This window comes from Mycteria americana, chromosome 5 (genome assembly GCF_035582795.1).
Source record: "Mycteria americana isolate JAX WOST 10 ecotype Jacksonville Zoo and Gardens chromosome 5, USCA_MyAme_1.0, whole genome shotgun sequence".
NCBI lineage: Eukaryota > Metazoa > Chordata > Aves > Ciconiiformes > Ciconiidae > Mycteria > Mycteria americana.
This window is the reverse complement of record NC_134369.1, coordinates 30094979-30116517: the sequence shown is the minus strand read 5'-3', so window position 1 is coordinate 30116517 and position 21539 is coordinate 30094979. Positions and strand designations below refer to the sequence as shown.

General features: G+C 47.7%; 1 protein-coding gene across 1 annotated transcript; it reads right to left on the bottom strand.

Moving 5' to 3' along the window:
- Positions 1 to 67: 67 nt before the first annotated feature.
- Positions 68 to 21287, bottom strand: ARHGAP1 (Rho GTPase activating protein 1). Its single transcript, XM_075502665.1, has 12 exons — positions 21112 to 21287; positions 20209 to 20301; positions 9824 to 9911; positions 9449 to 9580; positions 8862 to 8948; positions 8128 to 8226; positions 7268 to 7375; positions 6017 to 6093; positions 5541 to 5618; positions 4861 to 4989; positions 4582 to 4685; positions 68 to 3893 (listed from the first exon to the last, which is right to left on the bottom strand). The coding sequence occupies exons 1-12, from the start codon at positions 21248 to 21250 to the stop codon at positions 3714 to 3716; spliced, it is 1314 nt and encodes a 437-aa protein (XP_075358780.1). The 5' UTR covers positions 21251 to 21287; the 3' UTR covers positions 68 to 3713.
- Between the last annotated feature and the right edge of the window lie 252 nt (positions 21288 to 21539).

Here is a 21539-nt window from a genome sequence, read left to right as displayed (position 1 = left end):
TAGCCAGCCTTACTTCTGTTTCTTGTAGATGTGCCACAGCTGCTGCCACTTGACAGACACACCTGGATCTGGGATTACATTTCGATTTTTATTGAAATACAAAAAGTGCAAACTGTGAAATATAAGATTGGTGCGGATTAGAAGGAAATAAACAATGTGAACCATGAAAACCCCAGCCCTGCACCTGATGAACATCAACAGAAAAGGCGTCAGGGAACACCAGCAACAAAAGCAAAGCCAGAAATTTTGCACAGGAGCCCCCGTGCATAAAAGAGGAAACAGGGACCAAACTGGCCCTCAGCTCTCTCTCAAATTAGCAAACATTGCCACAAGGCATCCAGATGGCCCCAGCCCCCCTGCACCACCCACAAGGTCTGGTGTCAGTACATAGCTTGGGCCAGGGAGCAGAGAGGCCATTAAGACAGCAAGGAGGCTTAGCAGAGGGGAATGGTCCAGGTGCTAAAAAGCAGAGGGTTGAAGTGGAACAAATACCCCCAAAAGGGAGAAATGGCTAATAGCTAACCTGAAAGACGAGCCAGGGAAGAGACCCTTGGGCAGCTCTACAGCAAGGAGAAAACCGACAAAGACCAGCACCCTAATCAGATACTGTCCCCCACGTATATGTGGCAGAGAAACCCAGCCCAGCCAGCGCCCTGCCTGTGTGAGGAGGCTGACCAGGTGAGGAGGGAATTTAAGCCCCTGGGCTTGGCAGACACAGGCTCTGGTGGCCACCCACCCAGCGCAGGCTGCAGGCAGGCCCAGGCCAGTTGCTTGCTAAGTCACAGGAGGGATATTTCAATACAAGGCATTCAGGAGAGCAGACTGCAGAAGCAAAAGCAACCCCGGTTACTGTGCCTGCTCCAGGGCCCCCGGCAGCTCCAGCATGAGGAGCAGCAGAGGGAAGGGGATATTTACACTGGGTCCCTTCCAGGATTTGCAAGCACTTTCCCACCATAAGCAGTAGCAGCTTCCTGAACACCCTCCAAATCTACTCCCTGCAGGCACTGAACTGGAGCAGGCTTTTATCCCTGCCTGCAGGGGATGCACCAGTCTCCATTTTGCTAAAAAAGGAAACATCATTTCAAAAATTCACTTTAAAAAAAAAAAAAGCACCCACCAAACAAACTCCAGCCAGAACACGGACACTTGCAGCAATCCCTGCTCTCTCCCTGGAGAGGAGCTAAGCTACCCCAGCACTGCTCCTCTCGCTACTGGGCAGGGAACGGTCCTTGCTGCTCCGCAGGGCTGGAACGTGCCACCCTCCCCAGGGAGCCGGGGCTGCGCGTAGGGCCAAGGCCTCGTGCCCTGGCACACAGGCACTTCCTGTTCCAAACTGCTGACCTTGGGCTTGTTTGTCCCAGAAGAAGTTAGCTGGGTTTGCCTTTCCTCTAGGGAGATATAAGCAAGGCCGGCGTCAGCTGCAGCTATAGTCAGAGCACCAAGTCTCCCCCCATATTGAAGCCTACACAGAGTGGGGTGCCTGCAGGAAAGAGGGGCTGCACTGGGCTCCCTCAGCCTCCACACTCCTCCCAGGCTGTCCATAAAGCGTTGCCTCTTAAACGCTGGGGCAAGTACACCTCTCTCCACACTGTCCATCCCAGGAGATTACTCTGCCACACAGAACATCAGCCCTGCTAACTTACTCTAGCAGAGATCACAGGTGAATTAGGAGCTGAGTATCTCTACCTCCAAAGCATTTATTTGGTTACTGCTGTGAATTGTTCAGGCTGAAACAATTCATATCCTGGCCAAACAGGGAAGACTCCTACTTTTGGAAGGGGGAGACTAAGCAGCCTTGTAGCCTCCATAGGGCAAAGTCCCCCAGTATCTAGAAGGGATCAGACCCAGCCCTCTCCTAGAACATCTCTTGCTCCAGCCTTAGTAATGCGCAGTTTCTTGCTCACTGTTCCCACCCACGTGTTAGTGTGCCTCCTCCGAGCCAGCTGGCTGGACCTTCGCTGCCCCGCAGAGCTGCCTATGTTCGTACCCATCCCCATTCCAGAGCTTAGCAAAAAGAGCAATTTCCGTAATTCCTGCAGCAGATGTCACTTACTTTGATTACAACTAAGGCACTGACCTTTGGTCAGTGTTTAAAGGCAGGCTAAAATATTATGAAAAAGCAAACTCTATTTAGCATCCAGTAGCTTTTTAAAAGTTAGTTCTGCTTGGTCCAAAAGATTTGTCCCTGTGGCCAGATGCAGCAGGGAGGACTGGCCCAGGCACGCAGGGCACAAGATACAAAGATATAACACACCAGTGAAGTAAGGCTAGAAGCTCCCTACTAACACCCTGCCGGGCCCAGGCTGAGGAGAGGGATCTCTTTTAGCTCAGGTAACGGGAATGCCGCAACCCAAAAACAACTGTGATGCCCTAACAGCATTGCAGCTGCTTGGGGAAGGAGCCAGGCCCACCCCGCTCTGAGCCTGCCTTGCAGACAACCTGATCTCTCCAGCCGTGCCCAGGGCATACAGGATGCATCTGACCAGGCTTCCGTGGTAGGATGGAAGGAAAGTATGAGCCGAGGAGGAGATGGGGCAAAGATCCTTGGAATAGAATAGCTGTTCCCTCACAGCTTTGGCACATGAGCGCTCAGCACCTGGGTAGAAATTCGTAAGCCAGGCCTGGTGCACTCCAGGGTGAGGGTTAGCCCCAGTCCCTAGACCTTCCCTCAAGGCCATCACGCTCTCTGTTACACTGTGCTGGGGAAAGTTCTGCTCAAAAAGACAACTAGCCAAGGCAGTCTGTGCCAGTCAGCACAGATACACGTGCCTGACGGAGGAGAAGAGGCCTTGTGCTGCTGCCACAGGGAAAGGCAGTGATCCTCATAGTGTTCAGCAGTTCAGTGCCACCAGGGCATTTGCTCCCTGCCATTCAGACTCACCAGCTGTCAAAGGGCCCCAGCCAGGCCTGGCATGAACCTGGAAACGCTGCTGGAGGGACAAACACACCTGAGCTGGGAGGCACCTCACCCACTACACCCCAGCAAACACTGAACAGTAGTATCTGGAGTGGATGACCCCAGAGGGGTTTGGGCTAAATTCAGCTTCCTTGTATTGGAGTCTGACGGCCTATGTGCCTTGAGCCTGTCCTTCACTTGCCTGCCAAAAGCACGGGGTCTAGAGTGGTGTTTGCAAGTGCAGGACATGCTGCTACCTGAAGCACAAGGGCTGCCTGGCTCCCCTCCCTGCTTTAGGTGCCTCTGAGGAAAGGCAAGATGCACGTTCAATGCTGAGAGATGGCACTCGCAGCAGAACATCTCTGCCACAAAACCCAGCAAGCCTGCCCTAGCCCAGACAGCCTAGCTGAGGCAAGGGGGGTGAGCTGGGGCTATGGGAGCTTAAACAAAAAAGATCTTCGCTGAAGAAGGGACCACGAGGGCAGAAAAACTGCATGTGAGGGAAGGAGGAAAGGAAGGCAGGTCATCTGATAGGGCAGCAGAATGGTGATGAGCCCTGGAGGAGCTGCACAGACTGGCAGGTGGGTTAGGACTCCACTCTCAGCACCTGGGAGACCAGCTCCCCTCCCCATCCGGAGCAGCAGGTCTCCTGCTCACTTACACACTTTCTCCACCATCTCCACAGCCCTCACTCTGCTCATCACCCGGAGGATCAATGGTCCCTTTGCACTGGAGACAGCTTGGTCACAGCTCCAAGACAAGGTGGGAAAGAAGGTGGGAAGGTGGGCACAGTGTGCTGGTGTGGGCTGGCCTGGATTCAGGCCTCCACAGCCTCAAAGAGCTCCTTCTGGTGGTCCAGCAGGAACTTGGTAAAGGTATTGATGGGGTTGATGGCTTTTAGGGTGATGGCTACATCTTTGGCCCACAGCAGATTTGGGCCAAACACAACTGCCAGGTTGGTGTTTGTCATCTTGTTTCTGTCACTGTGAGCAGAGACCTATGTGGGAAGGAAAGAGAGCATTGTGAATCCTACAGAAGAACACAGCAGCTGCCCTCTACCCTTCCCAAAGCCAGAGCTGACAGACTCCCAAGGGCAAATGGGAGGAGAGAAGCTGAAGGCCCAATTCCAGAAGACAGCTGGGGGAAACACACATGACATCCAGCATTCAGGAGGTGAGGAGCAATATCTTGCCATTTGCCACTATGGCTTAACCATCAGGCCGTATCATAATAATAGGACCAAGAGCACTATCAGCCAATATCTCTACAGTCCAGATCACCACTCAAAACAAAGTGGTGATCTTCCCTCTTGCTAGAATAGCCTTGCAGTGGCTTCCATGGCAGCAGAAAGTTCTGTAGGGCGGATCTGAGACCCCTTTTCTAGTCTAATCTTCTACTCAGATATTTTGCAGTTGTACCTCCACCCTGGGGAGCTTTCAGCCTCCCTGGTACAGACCACACGGGCTTAATGCCTGCCTGCACCTCTCAGCATTATGAGAAGCAACTGCTTAGGCATCATGATCATTCTTGATCTCTATAACAAGAACATAAGGTAAAGAAAGGCAATTTCCTAGCTTGAGACTCATTTCCTCTCAAAGGAAAAGAGGGAGCAGGCAGTCAAAAAGCTGATGCAAGGCACTGACAGCTGAACTAGAATACGACTGCCCACCTTTGGAGCAGCTCACCTGCACCAGAAAGGCTGTCAGTAAACAGAGCACTTGGTAGTTTTCTTCTGGCAGAGTCTGGAGTGCTTTGCGAACAACATCCACACGATTCACCTCCTCCACACCTAAAAAATCAAGAGAGACAGGACAAGCAGGTCCATGAGGAATCCTCAGCACCCACGCTGATGAAAGCCCTGCTTGCAGTCACAGGGTATCCCATGCAGGACTGCCCCCCCCAAGATATCTTTGCCCTTGGCCAGTGCAATATTCAGGGAGTAGCACACTCTTGTTACAACTCACTCTGGAAGCTGACAACATGGCTGTAGAGGCCAAAAGTGAGGAGGGGCTCAGGTAGCTCCCTCAAGAAGGTCTTGAGAATCACAGCAGGGAGGTGGATATCTTCATACTGCTGGAAATCTACAGGCACACCTGAGAAAGTAGAGCAGAGACTCATTGCTCACTGGCCAGAGCAGGATCTTCTCCAGACAAAGAATGGGACATGGTGGTCAGAGCCTAGAACTAGGGAAGCAGTATTTTAAAGAACACAGAGAGGGTACTGGAGCACCACATCTTCTAGCAGGGTGGAAAAGCCTGTCCCAAAAGCATATGCAAAGCACTGCTGAATCCAGCACTACACCTTTAGAAGTCATCAAATGGAACAGATGACCAAGTTTCTTCCTGGTCATCTTCAGTCCCTCCAGTATAACCAGACTAAAATGGTATATCCCACCCCGAGAAACAGGGAAATTTTCAGGAAGGAAAAGGGCAGTGAGGGGAACATGAGTGGGAAGGAATACGCTTTCCACACAGCAGAAGTATCAGATGCTTCTCCCTTGCAACTCTGGTCATACCTTGATGGGGCCTCACCTAGAGGCCTATCAGAGAAGGAGAGGAGCCATGATGGATTAGTGCCAACACAGTTCCAGTTGGACAGTAGTAGTTAGGGAGTGAGAGGGGCTCTGCTGAGTTTGGGCACTTACCCATGTTGTATTTTTGCTGGACCTCCCTGACAACCTGTGTATTTGCTGATCTCCGGAAAATCCCCTCTGTAGCAAGAGCTGTGAAGTGAGAGCAGATGGAGAAGAAAGATCAGCCATGTGAGAGTCTCTAAAAATGCTGGTCTTAATCATAAATCCATGCTGTGGGGCATTCAGACAGATGTCAACAAGTCCCTTTTTTAGAGTACAGCAATTCTTTCTGCTTCCACTACCAGGCAAAGGATGCAAGGAGCATTTTGCTACTCTTACACAAGTGGGAGTAGGGACAACTGGAAGAAAGAGGTCTCCTAAGCCCTGCACAATCTCTCTTGGAGGTTAACTCACCTAGTTCAGGCCTTTACACCTTATCCTAAGACTACTGCTGTTCTTTATCTTACCACACTCTGGATGGGAACTTGGGTGGAGGAGAGGCCACTGACATGGAATTAAGAGGGGCTGCAGCTTCCCCTAACACTTACCATGCTCCTGCAAATGAGCAATAGTGTCTCTGACCACCAGAGGAACAGGAGATTGATCAGGGCTCTTCTCCCTGAGACTGGGAAAGAGACAAAAAGGTTACAAATGACTGGTCCTCCATAACCTGCATGCAGCCCCTGAGTCTTGAAGTTGCCCACACAAGCTCTACCACACAGGATCTTGCTATCCCAGTCCCTGGTTCAGCCATTATTCCAGCCTTCTCTCCTCTTCACCCATCATGCTACATCATTCACTGGAGCAAGTATGAGCTCATTCCTACACCACAGGAATATTTCTCTATCTTCTGTAAAAATCATAGCCTGCAGATGCCACGGGCAAAGGGATTCCCAGAAGGGAAGGCTGCTAGTTATGAACCAGGTGAAAAGGGTTAAGCTTCCTTTTTCCTTCTCCATAGGAGCAAGGGCAGAAAGAAGCTGACACATGAGAGAAATATATATGGGATAAGTTTACCCACCCCGCTCCTGTAACGGAAGATATATCAACCCAATGGCTGTCAGGGAAGACCTAGTGATGCCAAGGTGTTCGCTGCCACCCTCACATTCGATTGTCTATACCACTTGATAGCATGGAGCTGTTCACCCCCCTCAGGCTACTAACAAGCTCAGGCACACAGCATCACAGGGGTTACACTTGGAAATATTGTGTTGAAGCTGGGGAATGTGTTCCCAGATTGCTTCAGAGGATCTGTCTGGCCACACAGTACTGGCTCCTCCTCATTCCCCGGGGAGGCAAAATCACACTCAAAGTTAAAAATACCTTTAACACTTAGCCAGTATCACTAGTCTTGCCAGTGTCACTGTGCAGGAATGGGGGGTGGGAATCAGTACAAGGGTGAATAGAAGTGCTTTTAAAATAGAATTTATGATATGGAAAAACCTAAGACACCCCCCATCAGCCCCCTATGGACTTCCTTTGCTTAAAGGAAGTTTCCAGTGGCATAAAGCCATCCCCATGGCCGTTATTTTGCTCCTCCCTTAGTGACCCTTAGCTGCAGAAACAATCTCATCCTAATTTAGAGACAATCTAGACGGGGAATCAAGAGGGTGGAACTGAACTGAGTCAGTCAGGATCTGGACATGAGCGCAGAGTTCCTCAGAAGAATGATTAAAGCTTTGTAGGAAGTCTGAAATGCAAGAAATTTTACAGCCACTTTTGCTGCTGTTCAGTTATAAATACAGTGACCTCATATCAAGCAAGTCAGGGCAAAAGCAACACAATCCAGAGATACTCACTGCTGGAGCGAGACTCCAAACTGCTGGTTTGGCAGCGGTGGGCGTGGGGGTGTTGGCTTCTGGGGCACTTGTGAAGGTTTCTGCAGGGATCTCAGATATTCATCGTATCTGTGGCAAAACACAGACTAGTAAAAAGCCACTCCCTTTCCATAAAGGCTGAAAAAGCAAGAAAGAGCACGAACCCAGTACTGTACATGACCCACTGCACACACCCACTGGTAACAGCTCCAGCCTAACATGGTTGATTCCACCTATGCAAAAACAGGACAGGCAGCTCTGGAGCACAGGGGCAACAAGAATGAACATCTGGTTGCCAGAAAAAAAGCAGGGAGAAAGGAATATCTACTGGAACCAGGAGCTGGAGTAGCTGAGGATGACAGACAGCATGGGCAGGAGGCCAGGACAGCATTGCTTGTGATGAGACAGTTGGATATGTGTGTGAGGGACAGGGAATCAATCTGGCAGGACCGAGACTGTGGCAACTTTGGGAAGCCCCAAAAGACAAGCTGAACTGTGCAGAGTGAGAAAAGCAGGTGCCCAGATGCAGCCGATGCGTGCCACGAGCTCCAGGTCAGTATTAAGGTCAGCAGCTTGCAGAAAGCCCCTGAGGGGTGAGTGGGAGAGGCAGGATTGGTGCTCCACTGGAGGAGGATTTTTAACTCAAGGACACAACTGGGCACTGGGGCCAAGGACACACAGGAAAGAGCATGGAGAGAAACAATAGTCTTTAAGGCAGTTTGTCACCACTCCCTCCAAAATCACTGCTTGAGTGGAACAATCTCTTCCTCCCCTTGCCATTCCTCCAGAAAAGTCCCCTCTCACAGAGCGCTAAGCAAATGGGAGACAGGCAGCATTCTCACTTCAGCACTTGGCTTGGGATCCCCAACTGTTCCAGCTTCACATACTCCTCCAGCTCACTAAGGAAGTTCACATAAAAAATCTTTCGTCCAAACTTAAAGCTGAAAAAACAAGAGAAAAGTAGGTATGTGAGGAATCAGGAAATCCAGTATCAGAATGGACTTCTTACAGGCAAGGAGAGCAGGGGTCTGCAAGAGACATCAATGGGGCAAAGGGGCAGGTGTGGTTGAGCAGCAGAGATGTTGCCCACATAGCTCTCCAACTCCATATATTTTACCAGGAGATGCCAAGACTTCCCAAGTCACATTAGAAGCCCTAGCAGCAGCAGGCTCCCTAAAACACTGGATTTCTCCTTCCTAAGTTTGGCAGTAGGCTGGAGAAAGTTTTGTTTTCAATTATTTTACAGAGTTAGGATTTCAGCATCAACACAATGAATTAAATATAATTTGGACTGATGCTCTCACTTCCTTTTTCATTATTAGCAGAGCCCGCAACACTTTACTTCTACTTGGCTGGATAGAAAGGGAGCAGCACAGAGCTGCAGACTCTGTAGGTTCCCAAAGCAGTACTTCTTGTGTCTGAATATTTCTGAGCTCAGAAACAGGAGGAGATAGCATAGGGTAAGAGACTCCAGGGTAGGCTCGGCAGCCTGGGCTCATCTTGTGCCCCACTAAGAATGCACCATTATTCCCCTGTAGTGCGAGGATGTGGGTGAGCCTCCTATAGTGCTTCCTACCTGATCAGAGGCTTGAAGAGAATCAGCAGGGTCTTGATGAACATGGTTGGGTGCACAATATACAAGGCTTTGATGTTCTTCTTGTACCTGCCAAGAGAAGCTAAGTAAGGATGAGCTGCACTTTAAGCAGAGGAACCAACCTTTCCACAAGATTAAGGCACCCTGGGTGCTCCATTCCCTTTGCACTGAGCCTCACCACTCCCCAGCACCCGTGGCCTCTGCTCTCCCATGCTTTGTAGCTGTGTCAGGCCACTCAGCAGCCTAAGGGCATGCTCTTCTATATTCCAAGATTCACCAAGAAGCAGTGAGCAGCCTCACCAGGAAGCAACAATTATACCACGGGGCTGACACACTTAACACTGGGTCCTGGTTTTGCTGCTTGCCTGTTGGTCTAAAGGATGTAACTACAGAAGGAGCTGTTTATCCCATGATTCAGCCTCCATTAAACAACAACGCACCTCCATAAGCAGCAGAAATAAGTGATAGTAAATTATGATCACCAAGCTACAACGGGGGCCTGGGGAAGATCTTCTATGTTAGGCTACAGAAAAGCATGTTATATCCTTGCTTGCTGCAGCCTTACTCACTTGCGATCAAATTCCCTGTAGGCATCCCGCAGCCAGCTCAGGGATGGCTTGTTCTCACTGGTCAGGCCATGGTGCAGGTACACCAGTGTGTAATCACTCTCCACATACTGGTCCAGTGTGAATTTCAGATACCTGAGAAGAGACAACTGCTGAACTTACTTCACATTCTGCCACAGAGAGTCTCTTCCTCCCTTTGGGACTCATTTCTGTGTACCATAACAGAGGATTTGCATCCCCAGCAATGGAGGTAAGCACTTTGGGAAGACATGTCCAGCTAAAGAAGTCAGTGCAGATAGATCTGGCCCCAGGAATCCAACACCTGGGAATTATGTCAGGCTTAAGAAGTTAACAGCAGCCTCCTAAGACACTACTCACCCCAGCAGTTTCACGTGATCAAGTTGATGACTTGGAGGCATCCGGCAGGCACTGAACAAAATGACTTTCCTTCCATATTTGTCATCACCTGCAGATGAAATGCCAGAGATTAGAGGGAGTTTAAGGACTACATTGTGGTCTTGGCAGCAAGGGGTAAACAGAAAATGGGAAACCACCATAACAAGGCAGAAGTCTGGATTGCCACAGCTGCCAGCAAAGCTAAACCCGATTTCCAGCAGAGTTACCACAGGCCTAGTATGGAAGCAGAAACCTGAACACCAAGGGCCTGGCAAGTCAACAATGCGAATGGATAACAGAGTCCATGCTCCAGCCCTGAAAGAAGAGGAAGGATTGGAAGCCAGGATGCCTCGGGGCACGTAGGGATGGAGGCCTCGAGTACAGAGCAGGGTGCTCAGAGCATTAATCCTGCAACGCTTTGCCCCTGGGCACTGCTCCTGATGCACGTGGGCCCAGGGAGGCACAGGGAAAACTGCTCCTCACAGGCAGAATAACCACTCCTTCCGTCCTGCACACGATCCCAGACTAACTGCTTGTGGTCTGGTGCATTTGTTTCTTTCACCTGAAGCTTAGTCCTGCACACAGAACAAAGCCATTTCATACCCTGGAAGCCAAGAAATTCCTAGAAACAGGGCAGGCCCAGCCACATCCCAGAGATGAGAAGCAAGCATCATCATAAGCCTCTTCTACAGATGGACCAAGTATGGCTGCTGGATTCTCCAGGGGGACTGCAGAACAAGCTGTTCACTGCTTCCTAGATTTTCCATCCACAGAGATATTTTTCCAGCCTGAGCTGGAAGGAGCTGCAAAGTGCGGCACAACAAAGCATTCCATGTAAAAACCCAGCAGAAAACAGTCCCCATCACACTGGAGCCAAATAACCCATAAAGCACCCTCATCTCAGGGAAGACACTCCCAGCCACCACTTGAGGCTTCAGAGACAACAAGCCAAGTTTTCCCCAAAGCAAGTCTTCATATGTCAGTGGACTTCTGCCAGCAGAGATCTCAGCCCCACAAACAAAGCCTGAGCAGATGGGCATGGACAAGCTTAGCAGACATGCTAGGGGAATTGAGAGATTTAGATAAGTAAGAACCAGGTCACAAATCTTTTGGATTCCAAATCCAAAAGACTTGGAACTCCAAATCTTTCGGAGTTCAAAGGAAAGTCTGGTTCTCTCCCAGACACAACACCCAATCCATTTCCATAAGGATGACTTGCTGTTTAGCACCAGTTGAAATGAAATGGTTCCTTTAGTGTGAAGGGTTAAAGTCTTCCCATCTTTCTTGCTACTCACCCTGCTCTGAGAGCTATGTTTTCTTGTCAAGCAGAAGGAGCATGGAGCAGTGGAAGGGGCTACTGAGGTTATACTCAAAACCACCTTCCTTCCCCTCCTACAGCACAACCATCTCATACAGACCACTGCACAGAAAAGCAGCAAGGATCACTACTTATGCAGGACAGCCCTGCAATACATCTTTCCTCTTGAAACATATCCTTTTCCCCACACTGATTTACAATATTCAGAGCATGCAGCCATTTTCTCACCTTTGCATGGGCTCTGGCCCTCAACTACTGCTTGGTTACACTTGCTGTGCAGGAACTGAGATCTCAAACTGAACCCCAGAACAGCAAACCTGAGGTTTCTGGGAACATTGCCTGTTAGTAACAGATGACCACTTGGTGCTGCAAATAGCAGCCAGAGAACTCTCATACACCATGACATTAAGATGCCACTAAGCCTCTTTTACCCCCATCCTGGCCAGAAGAACAGATACTCTTGCTACTTATATTTTTCCCTCGCAAGTCCCGTTTTCAAGTCACTCACGAGACAACACAAGAGACAGAATTTACTGATGCACACAAGCCAGAACCTCTACAAAAGCTAGGGACACTGAAGCAGCACTAGGTACAGACCGGGAAAGGGCTGGCGTAGGCCATCACACTGACATACACATGCGGAGGTAAGGGGCGGTTAGGGAGGACGCATGACCCAGAATGCAGCACTAGGAGAGAGTGATGCAAGGCTCATCTGGAACAACCAGATACAGTCACAGCCAGGCCACAAGACTAATATCACATTGCACATCCCACGGTAGCCCACTCTCTGCCTAGCCCAGAGTTTCTTGGTAGCTTGCTATGAGCTTTAGGGCTGGGTCTAATGCACATATGCTGTCTATAAAACAAAGATGCAGGGTACAAAGTCCTGGGCAGGGAATATGGCATACTGCGACTCTTCCTAGCGGTTGAGCTACTCATACGTCTCCATCTGGAAGACAAAGGGTCCTGCCTGCACAGAACAGCAAAAAGATGGTAGCATCTGAGAATCTGTTGAGCTTTGTAGTGATGAAAGATAACGGTCAGAAAGACTACAGATCTTTGCAGATCATAGCTCTGCGCTAAAGTCAGAATAGGTGCTATCTTCAGTTAACCGAGAGGCTGCATTTCACACTGGAGTGGATGGCCTGAGGGCCAGAAGCAGATTGCAAGCTTGATCAAGGCAGGCCTTGGTTGTGAAGAGCTGCAGTACAGCACCATGTTCATGCGATGTTGTGGGTGGCCACACACTCAGCTCAGGCTCCCGGGCACTGACTTCCAGACCTGACAAGTCACAAGTCAGGAACCACATAGTTTAAACACCTTCCTCTGGAATGACACGAAAGCCCATAGCAGGGCCTATGCAAAGTCTAGAATCTTGTTCCTTATACACCCTTGGTGGAAAGGTCTGGCATCGCCGGTAAAGAAGAAACAGACAATCCATGATTCTGCCAAAGGGGAGATGGCATGTTTCCCCTGGATAATTTCCAGGGCCAAGTACACCAAAAGATAATCTATAGTTCCCTGGATGACTGAAAGAGGAGTGGCCCATTTTGCCTTCCAAATCAGAATGAATTTATGCACGAGACCTACACAGGAACCAGCAAGCCCGTTACTGAGTTCTGGGTTTCACTCCAGTTTCATCACATGGAGCTCAGCCTGTCAACACAGACACTTTCAAAACAACCAACTGCCAATCTTGTTTCCACCTGACATATATCAGATCAGTCTGGTTCCTCCAGACATGACAAAATTCAAAATTCAGCATCAAAGCTGAACAATCAGTTGTTCCAATTTACAAACAAGAACCTAAAGCCTATTCCATGCATTCTTGGCTGTTGGAGGAAACTGCCTGCAGGTGGCCTCTCTGCCTCCAACCGAACAGATTTTTATCACATTTGATCTTTCCCAGATGCTCTATCCCTAGTACTGTTTGCTTTCCTGTTTGCAATATTACTCTTACGTATCTAGGTTTTCACCGCTCGTTTGCAATTGCAAATAGCTAAAGTTTCCATTGAACACAACTATAGACCATGAAGTAATCACTCAGCTTCTCATGCTGTCTCCTACCTCTCGCAGATGTAGAATGCTCAATAGTTAACAACAAACCAACAAAGAAGCAATTATATACCATCAGTACTCACAGAGCACCCCAACAATGTGCATACCTTTGTGAGTAAGTTCGTACATAAAAAATATTTTCAATCTACACTGGAATTAAACTACCTCCCTATAGGACGCAGTTCAGATACATATTTTTTTTAACAACAAAGAGCAAGACACTAACCAATATGCAAAGCCTCTCCAGTCAAGACAGCTGCTCATCTAAAGAGATATTAACTTGTAGCACTGATGGACATGCTAATTCTCCTGGACATTGTTATGGTGCTCTTAAGGCCCAAACTCAGTTTTTCCTCTCACCCGAAGAGCAGTGTTTCCAGTGCACTTCTGAGACAAGGGGCAAGGAACATCATTGCTATGGTTCCAAGCCATCAGTGCAGGACCATACTTCTAAAAGGGCTGAAGTTTAAATACTGAGGCTAATGTTTCAGATTGAAACCTGCAGCAATACAAACGTATCGGAGCAGAAATTCATATCAAGGTAGCAGTACTGTCCTGAGACAGGGCTCTCTATTAAATTAATCTGTACAGCCAACATGGAAAATACATGCTTGACTCTCAAATCCTGCTATGTATTTCTAGGTATTTCTCCTGAAATATATCCATTAGCCTTTATGCCATGATTGGAGGCTGTCGCACTACTCACCGGCAGCATAACTGCAGTCCAGGGACCCTGCTCATTCCTACCTTCATCAGGTACCCTCGGCTGAGGGCCCACCTCGATGAAAGATTCAAATGGGAATATCCTGGTACTTTGATACTGAGATAATGCAGACGGATAAAACTTGCCACCAAAAGCTAGTGTTATTGGTAAAACAGCAAAGTTAACAGAGTTCAGGGTCAAGGAGAGGACACTGCTACATAATTCTGGAACATTACTACACAAGTTTCACAAAACTTAGGACGTTTATCAGAGTCACTGTCAGTAAAAAACTTCTCTAATGTAATTTCAGGTTCCTGCCAAGCTTATGACACACCTGGGCAGTGTTTAAGTATAGTAGATTTTAGTTGTCTGTTGAAATCCAAAGTGGATTTAGCCCCTCAGGAAAAGAAGGTAAGGAGCTTAAAGTAGAAATATTTTAATACATGACATCTTCCACCTACATCTTCCCAATATCCAAACACTGCCAGAATCATAGAGCCTTACCAAGTGACTACAGCTCTAACTGATACAAAATATACTAGAGGGTCAGATTAAAGAATGCAAAATGGGAGGATGCCTGAGAGCATGGCAAATGGGGGAGAAGAGCCCACATAACGAGGCAGTGAGGATCAGCATTTCCATGGACTGTGCGAAGGTCTTGGCCTGCTGTTCAGAAACAGCAGAAAGAATTTCACACCAAAAGTTTTCATCCTCATTGAGAAGTGTGAAAGCACCAGCAGCCAATTTCTTAAGGCTTGGGACTGAAGTCCAGAGAGTATTAACAAATGTTCAGCAAGCACGGAACGGTCTAGCACAGCTTCAGGCTAGAATGAGGAACAAGCTACTAAAACACATCTCTGCAGCCAAATGGAGAAGAAATAGATAACAGTTGCTTTCAGCTGGAGAATCCAGTTTAAATGCCAGCTGCTTCGCACGTGCGCAGCAGCAGATCACATGAAGGAACAGGAAGCAATTCTAGGATGAACTCCCAAAGCACACGACAATGAGGTAAATCTGAGTTCAAACTGAACTGGTCCAAGCAGGCCACCACCATGACAGAAGAGGAACAGGATTTACACTGAGACCCTAGAGCCCCAAAGTGCCAAAAGTAAAGCCCACGTGCCAAATTTGGCTCAGATGATTCTGCTGTGCCTGAGGCAGAGGTGCAGCCCTCAGATGACAGTTCTGTGCAGCCTTTGGACTCCTGAAAACTTGCCAGTGCAGCCTAAGGCTGAGCAAAGTTTGGGCTCCCCTGAGACAGTCCAGCTACAGGCCACGGTCATGCTAAAGGAATACCATGATCTACAGTACCAAATGTTAGTGCCACAAAAAATCTACCTACCTGGTTGGGCCCCATCAAGTGCACCCTGGTCTGGAGGAACAGAAACAAAGTTATAGCAAGCCAAGCTTTGCACCCTTTCCCAGAAAGTAATATTGAGTATAAAGTCTCAGAGTCTAGCCAGATTGCAGCTGGGATGCATTTAGGTGCTGTCCTGCAGCAGTCAAGTTCCTCCTATTTCATCTTTCCCCCATGCTCCTCTCCAAAGCAACCTTATCTAACAATTAGTGGCGGTAACAGCAACCCATGATTCCCAAGTATTGTTCTTGAATTTGCAACTAATTCTGTATAATCACAGTCAAATTTCTGGCCATTACTGTTACACTTCCCCTACCACCAAAACGGCAACTGCCGTACTGCCACTTTTAAAAAGGTTAAACACAATTAATTCTGAATGTCAAGGTCTTTTGAACAACTTCAGAAGCATATAGAGAATGGGATCACACCGTATTAATAACACATCCAACAGATTGTTTTGCAAGAAGCTAGATTCCACTAATAAGCTGAAGATGGGGACAATTTAGATCTTCAATACACCCATAGCTTTAAAAAAAAAAAAGTTTAGTAGATTCTGAATAAAAAAAAAAAAATAAACTGCCAGTTAGAAAAAAGAAAAAAGGTTTCTCTGGGCAGGGAGGGGTCTATGAAGGCATTTATTGCCATGCCCAGCCCCTTTCCATCACTCTTAGAGCTATATACTCAACAGACCTACATGGGCCTATCAAGACAGGAGCCTGAGCAGAGCAGGGCTGTAGAAAGAAACTCTCCATTCCCTTGATGTCCCACGTCAAAACATGATGCACAAGCTAGGCTTGCTTTGGATGGGCCCAATTCTACAGAAGCACCTCATCATTCCATATCATACAAATAATCTTTAAAAAAAAAAAAAAAAAAGTCGAAGCCAGAAACTACATCCAAAAGCAGCAGAAATGGAGGCACCCTGTATTAATGGAGCCAATAACAATATACCATACTGGAAGGGAAAAGGACCCTTGTTATGAGAGGCCTTTAGCCACCAAAGACTTGCAACAAAGCAAGACTAGCCACCAAAGACTGCAACATACTTGAAACACAAGTTTCATCTACAACTTCTATGTTTGCCTGCTTAGTGAATCAACAGCTACTGGTGCTCCACGATTGATTTTACCTCCCCATGTCAATCACCAACAGCAACAGCAAATCATCAGCACTAGTTACAACCTTGGCACCTGCAGCCAACAGCCAGCCACAATGCCTTTCAGGTAGGTTTGGCACCAGATTCACCACTGAAAACAACACTGAAAACACCATTGAAAAATTTCAATCTAGTAACACACAGGAAGGTACACCCCCAGCTCTCCACCTTGCTCTCCCACTTCAATCACAGGTCTTACGCACACTAGCATCACACCTCCTCTGCAAGGACAGCCCTGCAGACTGCCAATTAATGGTGTAAGGCAGCAGATTTCCCACAAAACCTAACAGAAACATGCTCTGAGCTTCAGCAAAGCTTTGAAGTCGCTGGGCAGGGACTATATAGCTGAAGTAAATAGTGATGGCCATTCTCCTGACAATGGCTACACCAACTTCTAGCCTGCACAGCAGCGGAAAATTCATACACCAATCATATGTTAAGCCCCAGTTTTCTTACCCCAAAAGGAAGAAAGCCAGTTATTGTGTAAAATGGGAATGCTGATGCACCTCATAGCTATAGGCTTGCATATTGACCACAAAAGTAAGACCAGGATTTCGGACTGGGCAGAAGAACGAGGAAGGAACACACTGCCAGAGGGCTGTCAAGAGCCCTGCTCTTCCCACACAGCCCCAGGTTTCCAGTAGGCACTGACACCTCCAGAGACCTCCTTCAGACTGTTATTAACTATCTGCCATATTCTTGCAATTCAGCCTCTCCTGAAATTCAAGGCCAAGATTACATCACCCACGTCTGCCTCAACGCCAAAGGAGATGGAAGCAGCACCTTTGCCATATAAGAATTAGCAGGAGGATGCAGAAACTCTTAAATGTAACAGAAATTTGGGATAGTTCCTCAACAGTCTTCAACCAGAAGCCTGCGTTTCCTGCAAACGCTATGCAATGTGAGCAAGGAAAAAACCCACACTTTGCAGAAGTGGTTTGTGTAGTGAGATTGAGCCGCCTCTGCTCCAACTTCTAGCCACGTGTAAAGACGAATTTCTCTGCTATAATGCTCACAAAAAGAGGAACTCAGAGTCAAGAAGAGCACAACCACACAGAGACCTCTCCAGAGCCTGCGTAAAACACTCCAGAAACACACACCTTAAGGCAGGTCCAAAAGGATAGGCAGAGTATAATCTCTTTCCTTCAGAAAAGCATTGAATCCCAGAACCAAAAGGTTTCCCAAAACTAAAAAAGCCCAAAACTGGGCTTTTAGTAAGTTATTAACACCACGCACCCATCCCACAAGAAGCAATTACTTTTCTGACCACACAGGATAACCCTGGGATCATGGAGTTCAGCCCAAGGATGGGAACCAGCCTTCTGCTTCTGTCTCAAAATAGCATCACCATCCCAGAATATATTTCAGGGAAGGCAGGAACAGAGTTAGCCATATGCTTTCTGCACTGAAGTGCAGAACAGGAAAGGACATGGAAGAGAAAGCTCATAAATCAGCAGAATGGATAAAACTACCCTTGATTTGCTGCCATTTGCTAATATTTACAAGAGAACCGGGGTGGAGCTATTTCATTTCAGGCTCAGCGTGGTGAGCGTGCATTGCACCTGAAGGTGCTGACATGCACAACTTGTCAGTAGAGCCAGATCCAAAATTTCATATTAATCCTCCAGTGAGATTTTGATTCTCCAGGCTACTTCTAATATAATTTTTCCAGATTTTCCCAGATTGTTTGCCTCCAACAACAGCCCAGAGAACATTACCCTGCCTGATTCTCTGAACAGTTAACATTATTAATTATTGACCAAGAAAACTGAACGAACAGCTTCACCCCAGAGCCCAGACAACTCAGGCCCCGTTGATCAACTTCATAAATCTTGCTTCCAGGAGATGAGACACCAGCGAGTCTCAAAACTATGGGGCAGCAAATCCACTATCTGGAGCTGTGCTACTAGCCCTTCCAATGCCAAGAAAGGCATTACACTACATTCTGTGTGTGGGACCATCACAGGCTTTCAGATAAACCAGCTACCGGTGAAAATTGGCCAGGAGTGGCCAACAGAAGCTTCTATGAGCTGCTTCTGCACTTACAGAGACACAACAGGGGCAAAGACCTCACTAGAAACACAAATTTAAACCACGACGGGGGAGAGATCTCTTTCAGAATGCAGGCACACCGCCCAGTCAGCCATCATACCACCCCGAAATCCTCTCAGGAAGTTAGATAATTCTTCATTTGCTATCCTAGACAACGTGTCAAATGGCTGCATTCCAGCAGCCACTGAGACACACCTCCACTGGAGTGATACTCTATTCAGAGAGCTTGGGAAAAAAAAAAAATGTTACCTCCTCGGAACAGAAATCCCACAGAAAGACTGGTGCTTACGTCAGGAGGCAGTACACAAAGTATATCCTTGGTTTGGGCTGACATTCCAGTCTTATCAACGTCTCGGATCTAAACTCTCTGCTAAGCACTTTGTCTGAAGCAAACAACAGTATTAACAGCTCCCAGAATCCAGAAACACCAGTTACCTCTGCCATTCGCATTCCAAATATTCTAGCTATTATCACTGAAACGGTGGAGTCCACACATCTGTCCCTTCCCAGTTTCAGCAGTAGGGAGACCAGAGTGCAGACCTCTATAAACCCCAGTCCTGAAACTCCAGCCCCATGGAAAAGAAGGTTAGTAATACATTTGCAAATGAAAGCACTTGTGGCAAATCTACAAGACATAATGGCCCAAATGCTAAACACCTGGTCTGTCAACCTGAGCAGCCAGAAGCACACATGAGACAAAGGACAACAAAGTTTTGAGTTTGCTATTATCATTTTGTTCCCCAAAAGATGTAACATGAGAGGTTAGGAGAAAGAAAGCTCATTCTATAAGACAGCCCAGAAAAGAATGATGTCAGGACAATTCTTACCAAGGTAAGTGCCTGAGAATCTTCCCTCTGTGGTCAAACCCTGCTGCAGAACAACCCTGAATCAGGAGGACTCCAGCTTGTGTCTCTGCTTCGCTGCAAATTCTCATGTGAGGCAGCGACCAAGGCAGAGAAGTAGCCATAGGAGGGGTAGGAGGTGGCTACAGATAATCGAGCAGGAAGTGTGAATCAAGTCACAGCAGGCTGAAGAGGCGCTTTTTTTTTTTAAACAAGGAACGCAAGACAAACTGGGATTACCCTTCCCTCCTGAAAACTACCCCCAAAACTCTTTCTTATGGAGGTCCCATCAGTAAATCGCTGAGGGTTAGTGTAATTAAAATAATATGGATAAGACAGCCACACAGAGAAAATCCAAATCCAACCACCCTGAGTGATCAGGTCTTTCCTTGTAGGGGGCCATGGGCCTATTCCCCTAATTCAGATTTCTGTAAATGCTGTTTCTGGACAGGATGGCAAGCTCTGGCTATTCAGATATAAGAGAGCTGCCAGACCTGCTGTGGATTACTCAGTCAGCTGAGGACCTTGCAGCTGTACTGCGTAACTAGGTAATTTCTGTGGCATTATCATGCAAAAAACACATCTTGTGCTCAGGATATCGTCAAGGGCCACATCTAAAACAATGCAGCAAAAGAAACCAAGTCCTGCTAATAATATAATCAAGACAGTAAAGAGCCAAGAAGGAATGCTAGTTTAACTGAGGTCAACAGAAAATTACACATATTGCAAACATTCAAGAAGTTTGGTGCTCCTCTTTACGATGCCAGCTGCCGTTGTCACTTGGGCCTGGCATATAGCAAATGCCCCCACAACCCCATTAGAAACACCCTTCCTCAGCCCAGCTGCAAAGACATCGAAGGGGAAAACAGAAAGACCACTACCTGCTACTTCCACAATGTGGTGCCTGGCGATATCGTAGTAGGGATCATCCCACCGCAGGTGAGTGACGGGCTCAGGGGAGCCTTTGGAGTCCTCTGCGCAAAACACAAGGAACAAGCAATTAGAAGAAGGGATCTGGAGCACCTTGGCAAGGGGTGCAATAAAGATAAAGGGATGAGAAAAAATGGCTCTTCAACATGGGAGGGACTAATGTATGCATCTGTCCACCTCAGAACCCACCTTTGAAATTCTGAGTGGGCAAGAGCAGCAATGACTTCAGAAGAGACCTGCCAATCCTATGAGGCCCATATATGTGTCCCAGAATGTACACCCTATCAAAAATGACTGTTCAGATGCGTCACAAAAATTCACAAAGACCAAAACCCAAGTGCCAAGGGCACCGTCATGGCTTTTTAGAGCAGGAGGAGCTTAACATGGTCCCTTGATGGATGGCCATCCTATATGCCCTTGAGCTAATTTCCCTGACCTCTTTGGGCAGCAGTCCATAGCACAGGATTTCAGAGCAACAACTCACATCTCCAGCCCCACCTCCCACATGGAAGTTCAAGACCCCCCCACTCAGGAAGGCCAAACTATCCTGCAAGAGACCATAACATAGGACATTCAAGGACTTACAGCCTGTCCGTACTGTCAGCACCGAAGTGCAACCAGCCCCAGGACTGAGAAAAGTATATTTACATCAGCTGGCTCTAAGCTTTTTAGTGCTGTTCAACAGCAGGGCTAATTCGCTCGGGTGTGGTGCAAGATTAATGTACCTATAAATGGAGCCTAATGTGCCTAAATGGAGCTAGGGCTCCCTGTATATGTGGATATGACCACAATGCTGCAGGACAAACAATTCCTTTTTGGCCAAAACCCAGACCCCAAACAAGCAGGATACTTACCTGACTTGGGAAAAGCAGGGGCTTCATCTGCTGGCCAGCTCTTATCATCTATGGAGGCCAGTTTGAGCTGGCTGAGGGACTGGTTGGTATCATCCAAGTTCAGGTCATCCTGAAGCTCCGAGAGTGGGTCTGTAGCCATGGTCCCCAAATACCGCAGTTTATTTTGCAGCGTCTAGAACGAGGACTGCAGAGATTGCTAGGTGAGACACAGAGATCACAAGTTTACCTCCCCATAGAGGTTTTTCCTCTTCTCACTGATTTTCCTCAAATCCTTCTTTATCTTTACTTATCCAGAGACCATACTTCCCCTCCCCCTTAACACAGGCAGGAACTCTTCCTCCTCCTCAAAGCCAGGAGCACCAACATATGTCAGACATATGTTGGATTCTTTCGTGCCAACTGCTATCAAAAGGCCATCAGGAGCCTGC